General features: G+C 35.6%; 1 protein-coding gene and 1 pseudogene across 1 annotated transcript in view; both read right to left on the reverse strand.

Moving 5' to 3' along the window:
- Positions 1–839: 839 nt before the first annotated feature.
- LOC125171719 (lysophosphatidylcholine acyltransferase 2B-like) lies at positions 840–2,823 on the reverse strand (annotated as a pseudogene).
- Positions 2,824–4,565: 1,742 nt separating this feature from the next.
- Positions 4,566–18,065, reverse strand: part of EPHX4 (epoxide hydrolase 4) — a 42,842-nt gene continuing 29,342 nt past the window's right edge. Inside the window, exon 7 of the mRNA XM_047873438.1 lies at positions 4,566–5,095. Within this exon, the coding sequence (XP_047729394.1) occupies positions 4,864–5,095 (232 nt within the window). The 3' untranslated portion in view covers positions 4,566–4,863. The remainder of the gene's footprint in view (positions 5,096–18,065) is intronic.

An 18,065-nucleotide genomic window follows, 5' to 3' on the forward strand; every position in this document is an offset into this window, starting at 1 on the left:
GAGAGGCAACTCTGCAAATGCCACCTCTCACAGATGTGTTCCAAGAAAAGCAAATAGTCTCTCTCCATGTGCTTAGATGATCCTCACATCAGGGCCATCTGCCCCAGGATTGCTCACATGTCTTCTCTTCAGTAGGGCAGTGCCTTCAGGGCTCTATCCTAACCAACACGACCTGATCTCTAAAACTCCAGTCTTTGAGCCCCAAAGATTACAAAAACTCATGAAGATCAACTCCTCTTATTTTCCCAGCCAATGACTTTGTGGATCTCCATGTGTGATTTGGGATCACAATGATTTGTGATCTCCTTGTGTGATCCCCTATGTGCTCCACTCTCATTTGCCTTTCTCTGCGACCACAGCTCCCTCCCCTCTGCAGTGCTCCTGATCCATTTCTCCCCTAAACCACGTCTCAGTCTCTGCACTTCCTACCTTCCTCAGTGTAGCGTCTTATCTCCCTCTAGTTGTGCAGTTTGTCCTGTCAGTTCTCAGGTTGATTTCTTGGCTATTCAGAATGATTTGATAGTTATGTAGGTGTGTTCAGGGGATGAGACAAGCCTAGGGTCCTCCTACTATGTTACCATCTTAGCTCCCCTTATGAATAGACCTCTTGTTCTCCACCTTTAGTCACGTTAAAGCAAACATATATTAAGCAACATAGGTACTATAAGATCTAATTGAAATATATATTTCTCAAGCATATTATACATAGCACAGTTAAGTGCTGAAAGTAAAAAACTATTGTGTTTTTCCTCAAAGGATAATTTTATTTCAATCATAGTTTCTCTCTGGAAGGTAACTTCACAATTTTCAGGGCTGACTTTAACATTTGAATACAGCAATTAAACTGCTACTTGATGTGATAATGAATATATATAGGCTGCGGAGAGGTCCAAGTATGAATTAAGTAACTTGTTATATTCTGGATGCTTCAGGCAAATTTCTTAAAGTTCTTGTATAATATGTATTTTGAATTCTGTCCAGCTATTTTCTGAAAGAGTCTGGAAACATCAAGATCTGGCACTCTAAAGGCTTCCCAAAGTGTAGCAGCTAACTAACTCCTGCTGTGTTATGAAACCAACCTCATCAAGATCAAAAAGCTTAAATGACATTTGTAGAATCTTTTCAGTGTTGATAGGATTGCACAGGGCAGTCAGTCCTATCACATATTCTCTGAATTCTATGCTACCATCATTATTCCTGTCAAAGGGGGCAAAAAGTTGTTCTAAGGGTTCTGAAATTAGGATTTTTAAATAATTTGCAAACTCTTCAAGCCCTATCTTCTCTCCCTTAGAGGCAACTGTAATTGCAGCATATTCATCCAGATGCTGATGAATATTACCTCAATCTCACTTCGATTTCTGGCTAATTTCTGTGAATTCCACCAAACTATCTTCCATGTGTAGTTAAAGGTTACCTGTGAAAATCATTAGTCTACAGTCTTCATAACTATGGTTTGTCACAGACACTCAGAGCATTTGCCATGTTGATCCTCACTATATCAGCAAAAGGGATGTGTCTTTTTTTTTCTTGATTATTTTGTATATAAATAGGCATGAACACCACTTCTCCTCTGGTGAAGAGTTGACTCAAGGTCAATATATAGACCTAAACCTGTCTATAGACATGTAAACCCCTCCTAGATCTAGGTCACTGTGTCCAGTGTGTTTAGGTACCTAGGTAGCACTGGCTGCACAGGAACACCCAGAGAGAAGTCCCCTAGTTTAAAAGTGACCAGACAGGTACAATTGGTTCACACTCCTTCCAAGAAAATCAGGATCTGTGGCCACTTCCTTTCAGATGTGAATAGCTTCAGGATTTCATTCCATGTATTCTTCCTGGAACTGGGGTCCTATCAGGTTACAAGCAGAGGCTGTGTTGGCATTAGGAGTTTTCCAGCCACTGGGGTCTGTGTGTTTTGACTTGCCTAGACCATCTAGGGTAACCCTGCCACCACACAGGCAATTGGATCAAAGAAAGTGGAGTGCGGCCCTGTAACAAAGATGAGAGCCTCATCTCTGGTTGCATTTTCCCCCTTCACTTTAACCAGGAACCCCACTAAACAGAATGTTGACTGAAACAAGAATTTGAGGACTGGTTGCACCTGCTTCTTCCCCCAACTCGTAGTGGTGTTGGCTGGTTGAGCAGAACTGCCCTTGGTGGAAAGTGTGGCCACTGGCCAGAGGCCAACAAAGAGGAAGGCGATGGAAGACTCACATCCCAGCACCAGCACAGTCCCAGTGAGGATAAGACAGGCCCAGCGCCACCAACTGAGGTGCCTCTGCCGCCTGAAGGGGTTGGCCACTGCAGGTGGGTACGACATGCTCATCCCATGACTCACGGTGGACTCCCACACCTGCACCTCGAATTCCAAGCTTGGCTGAGCCCTGAGGCCAACTTCTCAGTGGTCTCAGGCTGTGGGTAGATTGGATCTGGGGGCAACCCTCAGAGCGCACTCCTTCCCCACATTCAAGTGCTCTTTCTGTTCACACATAATTAGAACTCTCAGATATAATGTGGGTTAATAGGAAATGAGGATGAATTACCTCTAAAATCAGAAAAGTTAAAAATGATAAATGGTGCAATAGAATCAAATCAAGAGTATAATCATTTTTGTTTTTTTTAAATGTTTTCCTTTTGACATATATGTTTAATAAATTATTTTCACATAATTTTTGACATTTATATTAAGGACATATTATATACCTACTAGGGATATGTTAATTTAAATAGATGAATATTAATTACAACTTTTTCATTTAAATGCCATTACCACTAAAGTTTACTTACTGTGAGATGCTTTGGGAGCTGGTAAGTCAAATTCATTTACTCTCCCTACAAATTGATTTCTACAGAGACAGTAATATCACTTCATGCTAAGAGGTTAAACTGATGGCACCCTTGAGCCTTTATATCTGTCACAAGCACTCTTCCACATGAATAGAAAATTAGAATATATCCATTATCATAGGCTGGAATTAGCCATGGCACATTTGATTCATATTCTTAACATGAGTCCACATGAACCAGTCAGCATTCCAAACTGACATTAAGTAACAACAACGAACCCTAAAATCACCTTTGTCAGTAACAAGTTTTCAGTAAAATAAGTCAGGACTATTTTACTGGGTCAACATACACTGCCAATGAAGTCCTATTCCTCCCTTTGTTGCTGCCCTTCAGAAAGGATCAAAAGGAAAGCATAATCAAAGTTGGTGTGAACCAGGCTTTCTTCTATACCTTGTAAAATTTGCAACTCTGAAAGTGCTATATAGGATATTCCTATATTTGCTAATTACTAACATAACTTCCTTTTCCCAGGATTAAAAGTCAAATTGTAGGTTTCTGAGAAATGTTTCTATTTATTGGAGCACAGCAGGTTACCAATAAAACAGAAAGAGCAGTGTAGATACAGAGCCTGTTATCTTACTGGAAAGATTAGAGGCTTTATAACCAGATGAATCTAGGTCAGATTCTGGTTCCAACAGTTATGCTGTGGGCATTGGCCAACCTTATTTTCACATCTATAAATTGGTAATACTCTGTACCTTGCAATGTTATTATGAGGCACAAGCACAATGTATACAGAAAATTGGGTTTTTATTAATATATACAAGTTGCTTAGGATACAATGATGAGAATTCTTAGAGACATTCCACTTTCTTCTGTCACTGTCAGAACTACACTTAGGAATACATTTTTTTCACCAACTTAGTCTTGTTTAGGAACACAGTTGTAGTTTCTATGGAACCATAATTTGGCGATGTTACTGGTTGTCTCCCATGTTAAAGGAGAGCAACCCAAGAGAATGAGTAGTATTCCCTTGAGCTTGTATCATTCTCTATTTTGTAACTCTTCCCATTCTTATTTGTAATGTTTATTTCTACTCTTGAATCCTTGTTTAATTTAACTGCGTTGTGTGTATGCTTCTTTAAGGGAAAGTTCCATGTTACCATGCCGTCTTTCTTTTATATTTCCCTCACGTGCCTAGCAATGTGTCAGATATGTTATTTATTCATTAAGCAAATATGTGAGTGCCTACAATGGAGCCAGGCCCTTATTCTAGATGCTGGATATATGCCAGTTAATAGAACAGTAAAAAACTCTGCCTTGTGGAGCTTAGATTCTAGTGCACATAGGAAATACTGAATTCAATTCTGGTTGCCTTAATGGGGCAAAAGGACATTTTGATCCTTTGTCTAAATCTCTCACCAATTTAGCTGGAAGATTTAGACAAGTAATTTGTTGGATGTGCTTTTCTACTTTGCAATGTTTAATACATATGTATGTATACATGAGAATCTCTACATCACCTGTTATTAGCTTTCCAGTATAAGTAGTATTATGGCCTGTTTTAAAAATGCATATTCTTCTAGTCATATTTGCCTTCAAACTAATAAATATACTATAAATCCAAGATATTTGACAATAGAATTTTTTAATGGTTGAAAAATAGTAAAAAGAACTTTTGAACAATAAAATGAAAATTTATATACCATTGCAGGTTTACCTTTTTTTTCAATATGGCACAGCTAATCTTTAATTTACATTTGTAAAAGGCACCAGATGTTAACAGGGCAAAGAATGCAAGAAACCAAAACTGAGCCATTTCCCCCAATGTCCTTTTTGTACTATTGCACACATTTTAAGGCAGCTGCTTTTCTGTGCAAAATTCAACAGAAGAAAATTGATATCATGTTACAAGTTCACACATTCTCAGATTTTTTTCAATATGATTTGTCAGGATACTTATGATAAAGCATATTAAAACAGTTTTTTCCTAATAAGCTTAAAGAGGTTGATGAACAATTATTAAAAATTATTTAGAGATTTCATTACAGATCCCTCATAGAAGATATAGAAAAGTCAATCTTTTCTTCTCGTTTCTTCCTTCAGAAATGTCCATATCAATTTGTTCACTATATCAGGTTGTTCTTGCTGAAGCCAGTGACTGACATCTGACAGTATAGTTAGCCTGAAATAATTTTTAACATAAATCTTTGTGACTTCAGCCATCTCAGCCTCCATAAATGCATCTTTTTCTCCCCACAGTAGGAGTGTTGGAGTGGTCACCATGTGATGTTTGAGAGGCAGGCAGCTATAAAAACAAAACACGTGGATTTGAGATTCATTGTAAAAATTAAAATAACATTTTTCCATTGTATTCCTTTAGGCCATACGTGCTCACAGGAAGCAATATTGTCACCAATGGGGTGAAATTTGGTTCTCGGGAGAGTGATAACAATATTACTTTCTTTATATATAGATCATGGTTATACACACAGTATATAAACAAATATTAAAATTTCATAGGGTGGGGAGCAATTGGGAAAAAAAAACTCATCTAAAATGGCTCCTTAAGGAGGTGATGATGAAAGAATGAATGGTTGAGAAACACTGCTTTAGGCAATCAATCTATACAATAAAAAATTTAAAAGGCTATTTAAGAAAGGGCTCAATAAAATTTTTAATTGGATGAAGCTAACAAAATTTATAATGAAGGATATAAATTAAGTATGAAATTCACCACTATGAGGAATAATTTGCTTTAAAAGGATACCAGAATTTTTGAGTGGTGTGATAAAAGAGTTTTAAATTAAAAAAAAATTTTTTTTTCAACGTTTATTTATTTTTGGGACAGAGAGAGACAGAGCATGAACGGGGGGAGGGGCAGAGAGAGAGGGAGACACAGAATCGGAAACAGGCTCCAGGCTCTGAGCCATCAGCCCAGAGCCTGACGCGGGGCTCGAACTCACGGACCCCGAGATCGTGACCTGGCCGAAGTCGGACGCTTAACCGACTGCGCCACCCAGGCGCCCCATAAAAGAGTTTTAAATGATGTCACTTTAAATATATTCAAAATTGTTTTTTAGATAACATAATGCATTTTATATGAAATTGGAACTGAGAAGTCAGAAAATATATATGGACTGAGTTTTACCATTAAATAGTACTGTATTTATTTTGCAAGAAGATTTTATATATATATATATATATATATATAGAGAGAGAGAGAGAGAGAGAGAGAGAGGCAGGCAGAGGGAGGGAGAGAGAGAGAGAGAGAGAGAGAATCCCAAGTGGCATCCATGCCCAGTACAGAGCCCGACATGAGGCTTGATCCCCACAACTCTGTCATCATGATCTGAGCCAAAATCAATAGTCAGATGTTCAACTGACTGAGCCACCCAGGCACCCCAGAAGATTCTTTTTAAAACAACGTTTTATTGTTTATTTTCTTAAGTAAAGTATAAAGAATAAAATCATGCATAATTCCATCATTAAGAGATAACCTTTTGGCCATTTTCCATGCATACAGTTGAAAACATACTATAAATAAAATGCAATAAATATACACAATATATATACAGTATCCATATTCAAATTTCACATTGCATTATAACTTGAGAATTTTCTCATTTCATAATGTTTTATATCAAAAATAATTATAAAAGATACTATTTTATGGTATAATTACCCATAAATAACCCATAAATGACTATTCTCCTATAAATGAATATTTTTAGATTATATCGTTAGTTAAAACAAGGGGATGATGTTTTAAGTGATGCTATAATGAGCATTCTGTGCCCAAATCTTTTTTGGCATTTTAGATAATTTCTTTCAGCTAGATCCCTAGAAGTGGAATTCGTGAGCTAAAAGACTATAAATATTTTTAAAGCTTTTGACAGCTACTGCTACACTCTTTTTCAGAAAGGTGGGATGGTATTAATTACAATCCTGTTGACTAAGCATGAATATGAACATCTTACTAGACACTCTGCAGCACTGACTTCCATTTTTGCTAGTTATCAAAAATCATGACTGTGGCTACTTGGGGTCAATAGGATGCTGCTTGAATGTGCAGGATATCACATATGTCCACTAAGGACTTAACTTTTGACTCTCATGCAGGTGGCCATTGTTTGGTTATAATGCTCCTAAAAATTAAATTATTTGTGAATGGGTAAACTAATAGAAAATATATTCATTCGGGGCGCCTGGGTGGCTCAGTCGGTTAAGCGTCCGACTTCGGCTCAGGTCACGATCTCACTGTCCGTGAGTTCGAGCCCCGCGTCGGGCTCTGTGCTGACTGCTCAGAGCCTGGAGCCTGTTTCAGATTCTGTGTCTCCCTCTCTCTCTGACCCTCCCCCGTTCATGCTTTGTCTCTCTCTGTCTCAAAAATAAATAAATGTTAAAAAAATTTAAAAAAAAAAGAAAATATATTCATTCTATGCATAATTTTGATACATGGATTGCTATACAAACTTGCAAGTCACTCAAATTCTAGGGCTCATAAAATATTCAAAAGTAAAACATTTTTTCTTTTTTTTTTAACATCTTAAACTTTATTTATTTTGAGAGAGAGAGGAAGAGAGCAAGCACACATAAGGGTGGAGGGAGAGGCAGAGAGAGAATCTTTAAGCAGGCTCCACTCCTAGCACAGAGCCCGACTTGGGGCTCCATCCCAAGAAGTGTGAGATCATGACCTGAGCCCAAATCAGGAGTCAGAGGCTTAACTGACTTGAGCCACCCAGGCGCACCCAAAAGTAAAACAGTTTCTAACAGTTATCTGCATATTTAACAATATGTGAGCATGTCATAATTGAATCAGTAAGGTAAGAGGAGTTTTAAAAGACAATTAGTTAGAAAGCAAAGAAAAATATAAATTCTTCACTCATATGTGACATTTAAGAAACAAAACGAACAAAGAAAAAAGGAGACAAATCAAAACAAACAAACAAACAAACAAACAAACAAACTCTTAACTATAGAGAACAAACTGGTAGTTGCCAGAGGGGAGGGAGGTGGGGGATGGGTGAAATAGGTGAAAGGGATTAAGAGTGTACTTATTATGATGATCACTGAGTAATGTATAGAATTGTTGAGTCACCATATTTTACACCTGAAACTAAAATAACACTATATGGTAATTATAGTTGAATTAACAAAATAAACAAATAAATAAAATGAATTTAAAAATTTTAAAACTTTTTAGAAAAGAAAAAAAAATAAAGAAAAATATAAATTATTTACCAGATCAAATTGGACTTAAAAGGGAGAAGTTTCCAGAAAACTAAAAGAAGAGCACATTGTCTGGTCCTGAGGTTTCAAACTGCTAAACTTCACAGGAAATATGTTACATATAAAAGAAAGTATGTACAGCATGGTGACTATAGTTAGTAATACTCCATTGCATATTTAAAAGTTGCTGGGAGAGTAGATCTTAAAAATTCTCAACACACAAAAACTTTATAACTATGTATACAGATTTTGACTTCTGGTGATTATCTCATAATATATACAAGTATCAAACCATTGTACACCTACAATTAATGTAATGTTTTAGGTCAATTATACCTCAATATAAATAAAATAAACAAATAAATAAAAAGCAAAACATCATTGTAGAAGAGTATGTTAAGCTGAAGAACTTACTGGGAAAACACTTGATAAAATATTTCTGATTAAAAGTGACTAACCTTAGTACAGAAGCAATTTGAAAAATCTGAAAACTGTTAACAGGTAGTAACAATTTCCGGTCTATACTGTTAATCATTCAACCTACCAAAATATATCTTAACATACCTATTTCAAATAAGTCTGATTTTACCATGTTACTCTTCCAAACTCTGAGTTATCAGCTGATGTGTAAGTATTAAGGCAGCAGTGTCCAGAATGTTATACATTCCATCCATTAGTTTTGTGTGTGGAAATATTTTAGTACTATAAGAAGATAATGTGGAAAATAATCACACCCACACAATCACCACTAGCTTAAGAAGCCAAACATGGCAAACATGATAACATATTTCTGCTGACCTTTCTTTGATACCATTTTTCTTCACCTCACCCTAAGGCAGTGGTTCCCAAAGTGTGGGCAACAGACTAGCAGCATCAGCATCATCTGTGAACTTGGCAGAAATAACGCTTGGGACCCACCCCAGACTGACTGAATGGTAGGGTCCTGCCATCTGTTTTACATGCTATTGTAAAGAACTACTACCATAGCAGGAATGACTAGGTTGAATTTAGTTATTATCATCCCTGTGATGTTTTTCAATTTTTATTTTATGTATTAAGATACCTCTCCCTCATTCCTATGGTTTCTTTGAATAGTGATTTTCCTTAAGCCCTCCTGGATCCTTGTCCCACCCCTGAACGATGAGTGACAGTTGTTGGTGCAGAGTACTGGACTAGGTGGGTCTATCAAGTAATACGTGCTTAGGGTGACAGATTTAATCTCTTTCTCCTCTCTCTCTACCAGATAACGGAAGGCAGTGACCTGAGAGGCAGAGAAAGTCGAGTTTGTTCTGCAAACTCTTCCACAAGTGAACTGATCTAAAGTTTAGACTAGTAGTAGGGAATTAGCAAGACCATTCTCATATTAAGCCATAGTCTTCAATCTATCCTTAATCAGTAATGAAGGTGATGTTTTGGTTTTCATTTACTGACCCTTGTTTGATTTCTCAACTTGTTCAGAAATTAGTCAGGAAAAGGGGGTACTATTTGTCAGATATCCCCAAATATAGTACACAGATTTCTACAAACAATATATGGAGGTGTTTTGCATTTCTAGAACTCTATATAAATGGTATAGTACTGTACAAAAGCTTCCACACCTGTGTCTTAATATCATATATATATATTAAAAAAAATTTTTTTAACGTTTTATTTATTTTTGAGACAGGGAGAGACAGAGCATGAACAGGGGAGGGTCAGAGAGAGGGAAACACAGAATCCGAAACAGGCTCCAGGCTCTGAGCTGTCAGCACAGAGCCCGACGCGGGGCTTGAACTCACAGACCGTGAGATCATGACCTGAGCCGAAGTCGGCTGCTTAACCGACTGAGCCACCCAGGCGCCCCTTAATATTATATTTTTAAGATTATCTATTAATGATACACTTAGTTCTACATCATTTTTACTCCTATATAGAATTTCATCTTATGATTATACCGTAATTAATCCATTTTCCTGTTAATGGCCATTTAAGGGGTGCCTGGTGGCTCAGGTGGTTAAGTGTCTGACTTTGGCTCAAGTCATGATCTCACAGTTGGTGAGCTGGGCTCTGTGCTGACAGCTCTGAGCCTAGAGTCAGCTTCGGTTTCTTTGTCTCCCACTCCCTGCCCCTCCCCCACTCATAGGCTTGGGCGCACTCGCGCGCACCCCCACTCTGTCAAAAATAAATAAGCATTACAAAAATTAAAAATAAATAAAAATTTCCAATTATTTTGATAATTCAAATAATATTGAACTTATTCTTGTACATCCCCTTGTGCACATATGAAAGCGTTTTCTTACAGTATATTCCCCAAAACAGAATTGCTTCTTCAGAGAGTATGCACATCTTCAACCTTAGTCAATACTGTCAGGTTGTTTTCCGAGCTGATTGTATGCTCCAAAGAAGCATGTAAGAATTCATTTTGCTCCATATCACTGCTAACACTTTTCTCAAAAGTTTAAATATTTCCAACCGAATGAGAGTGGAATACTTTTCACTTACCTGATGTGGTAGAGACTGCTCCCTAAAACCTCTTCCTTTCTACCACAGTGATAGAAAATCTAGTTTTCTATCTGGGAAAATACCCAGAATAAAGACTGCCTACATTTGCCAGAGTTCTTGCAGCAAGGTGAAGATATGAGAAACAATGTGTGTAACTTCTAAGTTGTGTACACTATGCCTTCCCCTCCCCTCTTCCCACTGACTGAAATGCAGCCATGGTGGTAAACCATCTTGGACCACACGAACAAGGGCGACACCCCAGGGATGGCAGAATAACAAGACATAAAGTGCCTAGGTCTCGGACCAAAGAGACAGTTTTGATGATTTCATGGAGCAAAGCCAACAAACCAACCTAGACTTTTACTTGTGAGAGAAATACATTTCTTTTTTTATGATAATATTATTTTAGGTCTCTATTACAAATAGTGAAACCTATGTTCTATATCTGACTACTAGGAAGATTTGGCATCTTTAATGTTATTGACCATTAAATCCCTCTTCTGTGAATTGTCTTTTCATATATTTGCCCATTTTTTGATTGGGCTACCTTTTTATCGATTCGGAGCATTCTTTATAAACTCTAGATATTGTTAGCACATGACTGTGTATTGCAAACAATGTTTCCCCATCTAAACTTGCCTCTCATTCTATATCATTTGATATATAAATGTTTTTATTTTCATGCAAATTTATCAGTCTTCTTCATAATTTAAGCTGTTTATGTCTTATTTAAGAAATCTTTCCTACCTGAAGTTATGAAAGCATTTTCTTATCTTCCAAACATTTGAAAGTTTTGCTTATGTTTAGGTTTTTTATTTCCCTGAGGTTTATTTCTTGTTTAGTAAGAGATAGGGATCTAATTTCATTTGGCTCTATATGGATATCTAATTGTTCCAGCAACATGTATAGGATCTTTCACCACAGACTCAAAATGTTCTGTCATAGTAGGTTCCCATATGTGTGGCTCCATTTTTGGGCTTTCTTCTCTGTTTTGTTAGTCAATTTGTCTATCCCAGAGTCGATGCCATATTTTACTAATTTTATAGCCTCATTACAAGCCTTAATATTTAATAGGGTTAGTCATCCATCTATCCTTTCCTTTAAAACTATCTTGGCCATTCTCAGCCTTAGGCTCTTTCATACAAATTTCAGAATCAGTTTTTCAAGTTTCAAAAAAGTTTCCTATAGTTTTGATGGAAATTAAATTAAATTAATAGTTTGTGAGAAATCAAGAACTTTATGATATTGAAGTTTTCCAATCATGAACATGATAAACCAGGGCTAATTTTCACTAGTTTATACCAGCATGTCTGTATGGATTGTTAAAATGTTAAAATACTTCTCTACTGATTAGTAAATATCTACTGCCCTGAGCCTGTATTCTTGACTACTTCCAATAAGTTTTGACAATCTATAAAGGTAATCTTTTGTTAGAGTCATTCCTATACACCTAATTTTGTTGTTGTTGCTATTGTAGGCGTATCTATTTTTTTTTAATGTTTATTTATTCTGCAAGAAAAAGAGAGAGAGAGGGAGGGGCAGAGAGAGAGGGAGAGGGAGAATCCAAAGCAGGCTGTGCTGTCAGTGCAGAGCCCAGTGCAGGGCTCAATTTTACGAACCATGAGATCATGATCTGAGCCGAAATCCAGAGTCAGACTGAGCCACCCAGGTGCCCTGGGGTATCTATTTTTAAAATACGTTTTCTAACTGTTCATTTATAAGATCATAATTTTTGTATATTGTATTTATGTATATCAACTTTGCTGAACTATTTTTGTTTAAATAGCTTTTCTGTAGATTCTTTTTCTAGATTGTAACCACATTATCTATGAATTATCATGGCTTTGTTTGTTTCTTTCCTAATACTTACACTTTTCTTTTTTTTTTTCTTATGTGGCTAAAATCTTCAAAACAGTGGTGAATAGAAGCAGTTATAGTTGGCAAGTTTATCTTTAGACTTTATTTTTAGATAAAATGCTTTTAGTGTTTCATCATAGAGTATGATGTTTGCTATAGGTTTCTAAGACCAAAGTTCCCTTCTGCTTTGTTGTCATAATAGAATCATACTGTGATTAATATAAAGACACTAACAGACACAGAGAATATCAAGTGTAATGGCAAAGGGAAAATAAATCTGCAAAGGTGATTTTAAAAGCAAGGGATAACATATCATTCTCTCAGATAGAGGAAAGACTTCCCAGATCCCCCAAAGTTTCCCATCCAGATACAGCTATTGGACAGTATCACAAAGTATTTTCTGCTTTTAATGTGGGTTTTTTATCCTCTTGGTCCTGACTCCTGGAATATCTTTTTATGTGCCTACCAGCTGTCCAGGTGCAAATAACCACTCCAAAACACTTTGAATAGCTAATTTTTTTTTTTTTTTCTCTCAGATAATTAAGTAAAGCAAAGTCAATCTCCTACACTATCCCTTCAGGAGATTCAGGCTAAGTGGCCTAACTGAGCTCCACTCTTACATCCTCTATTCCTAGATCACTAAGAACTGTTGCATAAATATGTGTTGAATATTATTAAATGCTCATTCTTTATTTGGATAATCATATTTTTCCTTTTAATCTGTTAATGTGGCTAATTAAAGTAATGAATTTTATTTTTTAAAGTAATGAATTTTAATGCTAACTTTGGTTTAATTTTTAATCCATGCTGGATTCAGGTCAAAAATATTTTATTTTAAATTTATGGATCTACATTTATAATGTAGTTTGAACTATAATTTTCCAGTTTTAGACAATCTTTGTCTTCTTTTGGTATTAAAGTTATACCAGCTTCATAATGAGCTGAAGCCTATACCTTCTTTTTATAATGTCTAAAAGTGTCTATTAGAGTGGGAGTTCTGTGTTAGAACTTACATGTAAAGCCACTTCAGCCTATTTGTGTGGGTAGATGTGCTTTAAATTAATAATTCAATTTCTTTAATGGCTATGTCTATTTAGGTTTTCTAATTCTTCATGAGTTAGTTTTGGTTGCTATATTTTTCTAAAAAACTGCCCATTTTGTCAAAGTTCTTAAATTTGTTAACCTAAGTTTTATATTTTATCTCTGTTGTGTTTATAGCTATATCTATTTTCTACTTCCTAATATTGTTTATTCATGCTTTTTAAAAACCAATCTTGGCAGAAGTTTATATTAATAACCTTCAAAGAATCGGCTTTTGATTTTTTGATTCTATTGTGTCTTTGTTTTTGATTGCATTAATTTCTGCTTTTTATCTAATTTAAATTATTTTCCTTCCAATTTATTTTTTTTTACATATTGTTCTTTTCCTAACTTCTCAAATTGTACTCTTAGGTCACTAATCTTCTTTTCTATCTTCTTTTCTAATATATGCATGGAAAACTATTAATATATTTCTTCCTACATATTGTTTTAACTGTATTCCGCATTTTGATATTATTATTTTTTCTAAGTTTTTACTAATTTCCATTATGATTTTTTTTAATGTCTCTTTTTTTTGAGTGAGAGTGCACATGCACACATGTGCAAGTGGGAAAGGGCAGAGAGAGAATCCCAAGCAGGCTCTGTGCTGTCAGCATGGAGCCCAATGCAGAGCTGATCTCACAAAGCGTGAGATCATGGCCTGAGCTGAAATCAAGAGTCAGACATTTAACCAATTGAGCCACCCAGGCACTCCTCCATTATGATCTTTTTTGATCCATGAGTAATTTTTTTAAAGTTTCTATTTAAATTCCAGTTAACACATAGTATTATATTATTTTCTGGTGTACAATATAGTGATTCAGCTCTTCCATACAACACCTATGCCCATCACAAGCGTTCTCCTTAATCCCCATCATCTACTTCACCCAGCTCCCCACCCACCTCCCCTTGGGTAACCATCAGTTTGTTCTCTATAGTTAAGAATCTATTTCCTGGTTTGTCTTTCTCCCTATTTTTCCCCTTTGCTCATTTGTTTCTTAAGTTCTGCATATGAGTGAAATCATATGGTATTTGTCTTTCTCTGACTGACTTAATTCACTTAGCATTCTAGCTCCATTCACGTCGTGGCAAATGGTGAGATTTCATTCTTTTTTGGTTGAGTAATATTCCCTTGTATATATATACCACATCTTCTTTATCCACTCATCAATCAGTGGACACTTGGGCTGTTTCATAATTTGGCTACTGTAGATAATACTGCTATAAACATCAGGGCACATGTATCCCTTTTAATTAGTATTTTTGTATTCTTTGGGTAAATACCTGGATCATAGCCAAGAGTAATTTAGAAGTTTTTAAAATTTCTGAATATATGGAATTTTTTAGAAGTTTGTGTGATTGTTAATTTCTAATTGCATTGTGTTCAGAGAACACATCCATATGACACTGATCCCTTGGTATTGGTTAGGATTTACTCTCTAGTCCAGTATGTAATCAACCTTTGTAAACATTTCTATGTGCTTAAAAATAGTATATATTTTCTAATTATTGGATGCAGGATACTAGATTTGTTCATCAGATCAAAGATGTTAATTGGGTTGTTCAAATCTTTCACATTTTTATTATTATTTTTTCCCTGCTTGATTAATTTTTGAGAGAGGTGGGTTAAAATCTCTAATAGTGATTATGGATTTGTCATTTTCCCTTGTGTCAGTTTTGCTTTATTATTTGGTACTTTGTTATAAGTTTAGACTTATTTATCTTTTTGCAGGTTAGATCCTATAACTAATCTAATTCCTAGTTCATTCATTCTGGTTCCTTAACTCCAAATTTTGGAGAGTCCTTGGATGAGTCTATGGTCCTGGGAAGGGTGATAAATGACAGTGATTTCCATACCTGAGTATATGTACTATACCTTATGTATAGTCATTATATATCGTATAACCATTTTTAATTATGTACTTGGGCTCGATTACCCTAACATAAAGAAGCATTAGAGGGAGTCAAGTGACCTTCCAGAAGATTCCATATGACCTTGACCTGGCTAGATTTAACCTATTGCAATCTAGTTTAAAACTTTCACCTTTATATAAAATTGTAAGTTTTGACCTTCACAGGCCTGCTTTTTTTTTCTCTCTCTCTCCATGCTAATTAGCAGGATTCTAGAGCTTACTCTTGAGAATGCAGATCCTCTAATGAACAAATGTTAGTAAAATAACTTGAGAAACATCAGAATATTTTCCTCTTTTTCCTTGTAGCTAATTGTTTTGTATCACAAAGCTAGATTTTTGATAAACAGGTAAATCAAGAACATTTAAAAACTATTATTTTTATCTCCTGTTCAAAATTTAAGCTTGTATGAAAATATATTGTTCTATTTTCTCTTATAATTCTCTTTACAAATGTTGTTTGTAAAAAACAAACAACAAATGACAAAACATGGACTTGAGACAATGTTGCTATATCCTATGAGATGTAACCTGCAGCCTCTGCAATGTCAATCATTGCCTTGCTTGATAAATGGGTACCTACAAATACCTTTTAAATTAACATCTCTGTTTTATCGATGATATTTACATTTATATTTGTAAATTTTTTGTTGTTATTGTTAGTCAGAAAAAGGTTTCGGTTTACCTCTTCTCCCCTCATTTATATAATCTCTTGACTGCCCTTGGATTTTGTATTCAAATAATTTGATTTTGTTTTATTTAAAATAACACCTTTGGGGCACCTGGGTAGGCACAGTTGATTAAGTATTCTACTCTTGATTTTGGCTCAGGTCATGATCTCATGGTCATGAGATCAAGCTCCACTTCAGGCTCCATGCTGAGCATAGAGCCTGCTGGGGGTTCTCTCTCTCTCCCTTTCTCTCTGCCCCTCTCCCACCCACACACACTCTCTCTCCAAAATAAATAAACATTAAAAAATAAAATAAAATAAAATAACAATTTCTTTAGGTGCACCTGGCTGGCTCAGTCAGTGGAACATGCAACTTTTGATCTTGGCATTGTTAAGTTCAAACCCCATGTTGGATGTAAAGATTACTTAAAAATAAAATCAATTAATCAACCAATAAAACACCCACTATAACTTTTTTCTACCTTCCTACTATCAACTTTTTATGTCCTTATGCTTTGTGACTCAATCCAATCTGATATTTTATTTTTTAACTGGAAAGTTTAATACATTCATATTTATTGTGCTTACTGACATATTTAAATTGATTTTGACATCTTATTTTGTGCTATTGACTGTACTTTGCTTCCCTTTTCTCTTTCCTGCCTTCTTTTGAATTGATAGTTATCTTGTCACCCTCTACTGGTTTGAAAATAATACATTCTATTTGCATTATTTTATTTTACTAGAAAAAAATTCTTAGCATCTATATATATGTATGTGTATCTAATTCTATCCATCACCTATCTATATAATTTTTTTGGTTTGAGAGAAAGAGAGAGAGCACAAGTGGGGGAGAGTGAGAGAGTGAGAGAGAGAGAGAGAGAGAGAGAGAGAGAGAGAGGGAGAGAGAATCCCAAGCAGGCTCTATCCTGTCAGCATAGAGCTTAATGTGGGGCTTGAACTCACAAACCATGAACCAAAGTCAGATGCTTAACCAACTGAGCCACCCAGGCACCCCAATATATGATTTCTAATTTTACCCTCTATGTCAAATATAACGTTTTATATTTTCACTTCTTTATCTCTCTAAGCTATATTCTAAGTAATTTTTTCAGAGCTATCTTCTAATTCATAATTCTTTTTAGCTTGTCTGATCTGCTATTTAACTCACTTATGGAATTTTAGATTTCAATAGCCATATTTTTCATTTCCAGAAGTTCTTTTTCAGCTTTTTCCAGTCTGTCTTGATATTTCCTTATTCTTTTCTCATAATTTTTATTCTTTCACATATTTAATGATTTAAACATACTTTATAATCTCTGTTGTAGTATTTGAAACTTGTAAGAGTTCTACTGCAACTGTATTCTGACTCATTAATGGTGGATTAGTATTTTTTGTAATTTGGATTATGAACTCATCTTCAGGGGACTCTACCTGTGGGAGTATTGTAAGTCTGAGTTGAGATGTATCCTCCAGAGAAATTCTGTCTTTGTTTCTACCAGGCTTGCTTGGAAGTGTTACCAGCTTATGATGATATTGAAATATATTTCCCTGAGATTCTAGTGTTATGGAGGTAACATATATTCAAGGCTCTAAACCTTTTCAAGGCAGGCTGTGGTGGCTAATTCCCAAGGAAAATCTTTTTCTCCTGTCTAGAGTCCAAACCTGAACAGACAAATCTCCATATCTTGTCTTTCATTCTATACTTTCTCCCTAGACAATATACTCTGAGCAAAAGCTTCATTTGTGTATATCAGCGACACCAAGATTTTACATAACTTCATCACAGATTCTCTCCTTTGAATTCCAAACCCTTGTATCTATCTGCCTATTTGAATATTTAAGATACCACATCAAACTCAACTAGTTTAAGGTCAAAAAAGTTTATGACCTTCTCCTCAAAACCAGTTCTCTTCTAGTGTTTTCTGCCTCAGTGAATGGCATGAGCTATATCCATATAGCTGTTCAAGACAAAAATTCAGGAGCCATCCTTGATACCCCTCTTCTCATTCCTTCCCCGACCCTCCACCCCCGCCCATCTAACCCAT

Source organism: Prionailurus viverrinus, chromosome C1, assembly GCF_022837055.1.
Source record: "Prionailurus viverrinus isolate Anna chromosome C1, UM_Priviv_1.0, whole genome shotgun sequence".
Classification (NCBI taxonomy): Eukaryota; Metazoa; Chordata; class Mammalia; order Carnivora; family Felidae; genus Prionailurus; species Prionailurus viverrinus.